At 42.7% G+C, this 2,500-nt stretch overlaps 1 protein-coding gene across 1 annotated transcript in view; it reads right to left on the bottom strand.

The window, feature by feature from the left end:
* Positions 1 to 2,500, bottom strand: part of LOC113825788 (uncharacterized) — a 30,659-nt gene that overhangs the window by 16,242 nt on the left and 11,917 nt on the right. Inside the window, exons 6-7 of the mRNA XM_070125613.1 lie at positions 2,346 to 2,500; positions 752 to 868 (exon numbers count right to left, since the gene is read on the bottom strand). Coding sequence (XP_069981714.1) covers positions 752 to 868; positions 2,346 to 2,500 — 272 coding nt within the window. The remainder of the gene's footprint in view (positions 1 to 751; positions 869 to 2,345) is intronic.

The raw sequence follows: 2,500 nt of genomic DNA, 5'->3' as shown, positions 1-2,500 counted from the left end.
CAGCAGAATAAGCAAGAAAAGGTAAAGCCGTCAACAGGTGTCGCTGAGGACGCGGAACAACCAGTTACGAAAAACACAAAACTTTTTTTATTCGAAGCTTCAGTATGAGGCAATACACACATTTGCATGAACACACACCGGTGCACCTGATATGCATACCGACCTACACGCACCTTGCCCAAATGCCCACGCACACCACACGGATAGATAGTTGAATAGAGAGAAAGAGTAGATAGGTGTTTGTGAATTGGCTAAATCACACCTAAAGCCATTGGGAAAAAAGGACAAAAGAGAACTAAAGAACATACAGAAGTAAAATTCCTGAGAAATAAGGACAAAGAAGTACAAACAACTATCACACACACGGCGCTACAAACACGACGACAACCAGAGCCAACCAGACATAAATACAGACAAAAAAATAAGACAGATATAAACAAACAGACAACCCATAGCCCATCATTCAAGACAAATAACTAACATACACACAGCGTTAGAAACACGTCGACAACCAGAGCCAAACAGACACATAAAGACAAACAGAACAAACAAACGAACAAACAAACAAACCATAGGCCATCATTCAAGACAAACAACTATCATACACACAACGCTACAGACACCAGACCCATAAAGACCAACAAACAGCCAGATAAGGAAAAAAGATAGATAGAAAAAGATAGAAACTGCACAGACAAACCAAGGGCCATCATTCAAGACGAGGAACAGCCTTGACGCGGGGGTCACTTACCCCAGTCAGGTTCTGCGAGAGGTGGTCCAAGCAGGCCGAGCTCCTTGGCCACGTCGAACACTGGGTTGTTTTTGTCTCCCTGGATCACGCTGACGCCCTCCTCCATCATCCACTTGTCTGAGAAAGAGGGGAAAGCGGGATAAAGGACGTGGAAGGGATAAACTGGGATGAAAGATATGGGAGATGTTGATGTGAAAGATGCCTATCTATCAATCTGTCTTCCTACCTATCTCTCTATCTATCTATCCTGTCAATTTGTCTATCTATCTGTCCGTCTGTCTGTCTGTCTCTGTCTATCTGTCTGTTTCAAAGAAGAAGCGCTTTAGAAGACGGATGTACAAGTAGATAATACCGATCACTAGATCTTTCACTGTAGTTGTTGATTAAGTTTGGTTCTTTCGCAACACTATACCACTTAAAAAGCTTCCTGAATTACATTTATACCTTCATGTATCATCAAATTGTAAAAATCATCGAGCTATTTTCAACTTACTGTTTTCCAACTTGGGGAAAAATGAATCAGTATTACAAAATACGATCTCTAAAATATCTTTTTTTTGGTAATCTTCTGCCAAGAATAATCCTATTACACGAACTGTCATACAGGCATTTACTACATAGATAACGAAGAAGGCAAAATTAGAGACGGAAAATTATAGGAAAATAATTAATTGCTAGATTCTCAACCATGGGGTCGTCAGATCTTTTCCTGGGGTTCCCAAACCTTTGAGATAATATGTAAACCAAGTTCCTGAATCTGTAATGTTGTCGGCACATAATTACGATTAATAATAATAACGCCTAATTATCATCAAGTTAGTCAACAAGGTAACCAATTTAGCTTGGCAACATAACTTACTACAGAATATACAATTCAAGAAGGAATTTCGTTCACGAAAGTCTAGAATACAACCGAGCATTTTTATCCCTTTTTTTATGAATCCCTATTTTCAGCTTTAAATCCTCCTTGTCTTTTCCTCCAGCTGCCATCGCCGGTTGCTACAGTTTATTCCCAAAGCCAACGGGGTCGCGGTCATGCCTGAAGGTGCCTAAGTGGGGTCGCAAGAAAAGGAAGGTTGGGCCCCACTGAACTCCGTCAGCAATGGCACCAACGCGCGCAGCGAAGAGTAAACAGAATGCAGATCAATAAATTGCCGATATTTGCATTGGTGATGATGTGGTGTGATGGTGATGATGATTATGAATGATGTGATGGTGATGATGAATGATGATAATGATGGTGAGGATGATAATGTGATGTGATGGTGAGGATGATAATGTGATGTGATGATGATGATAATGTGATGTGATGGTGAGGATGATAATGTGATGTGATGATGATGATAATGTGATGTGATTGTGAGGATGATAATGTGATGTGATGATGATGATAATGTGATGTGATGATGATGACGATGATGGCGACGATGACGATGCCAATATCAATAACAGTAATTATGCTCATCATCGTTGACACCATTCTAATGATAATAACCTACATATCCTCATATAGACCGCTTACATAGTCTCCGACGAAACTGGTACCCCCCCCCCCCACACCCACACCCCACCCCACCCACTCCCCACCACCCACCGTGCCTGACGGTGTGAATGCGTCCGCCCAGCCGGTTCGTCGCCTCCAGAAGGAGAACATCTTCGACGCCCATGCCAGTGAGGGTCCTGAGGGCGGCCAGACCAGCCACGCCCCCGCCCACCACGATCACACTCACGTCGGTGGCCTGCCTCTTC

This window comes from Penaeus vannamei, chromosome 9 (assembly GCF_042767895.1).
Source record: "Penaeus vannamei isolate JL-2024 chromosome 9, ASM4276789v1, whole genome shotgun sequence".
In the NCBI taxonomy this organism is placed as follows: domain Eukaryota; kingdom Metazoa; phylum Arthropoda; class Malacostraca; order Decapoda; family Penaeidae; genus Penaeus; species Penaeus vannamei.
The sequence above is the reverse complement of the archived record's forward strand: the minus strand, read 5'-3'. Positions and strand labels throughout refer to the sequence as shown.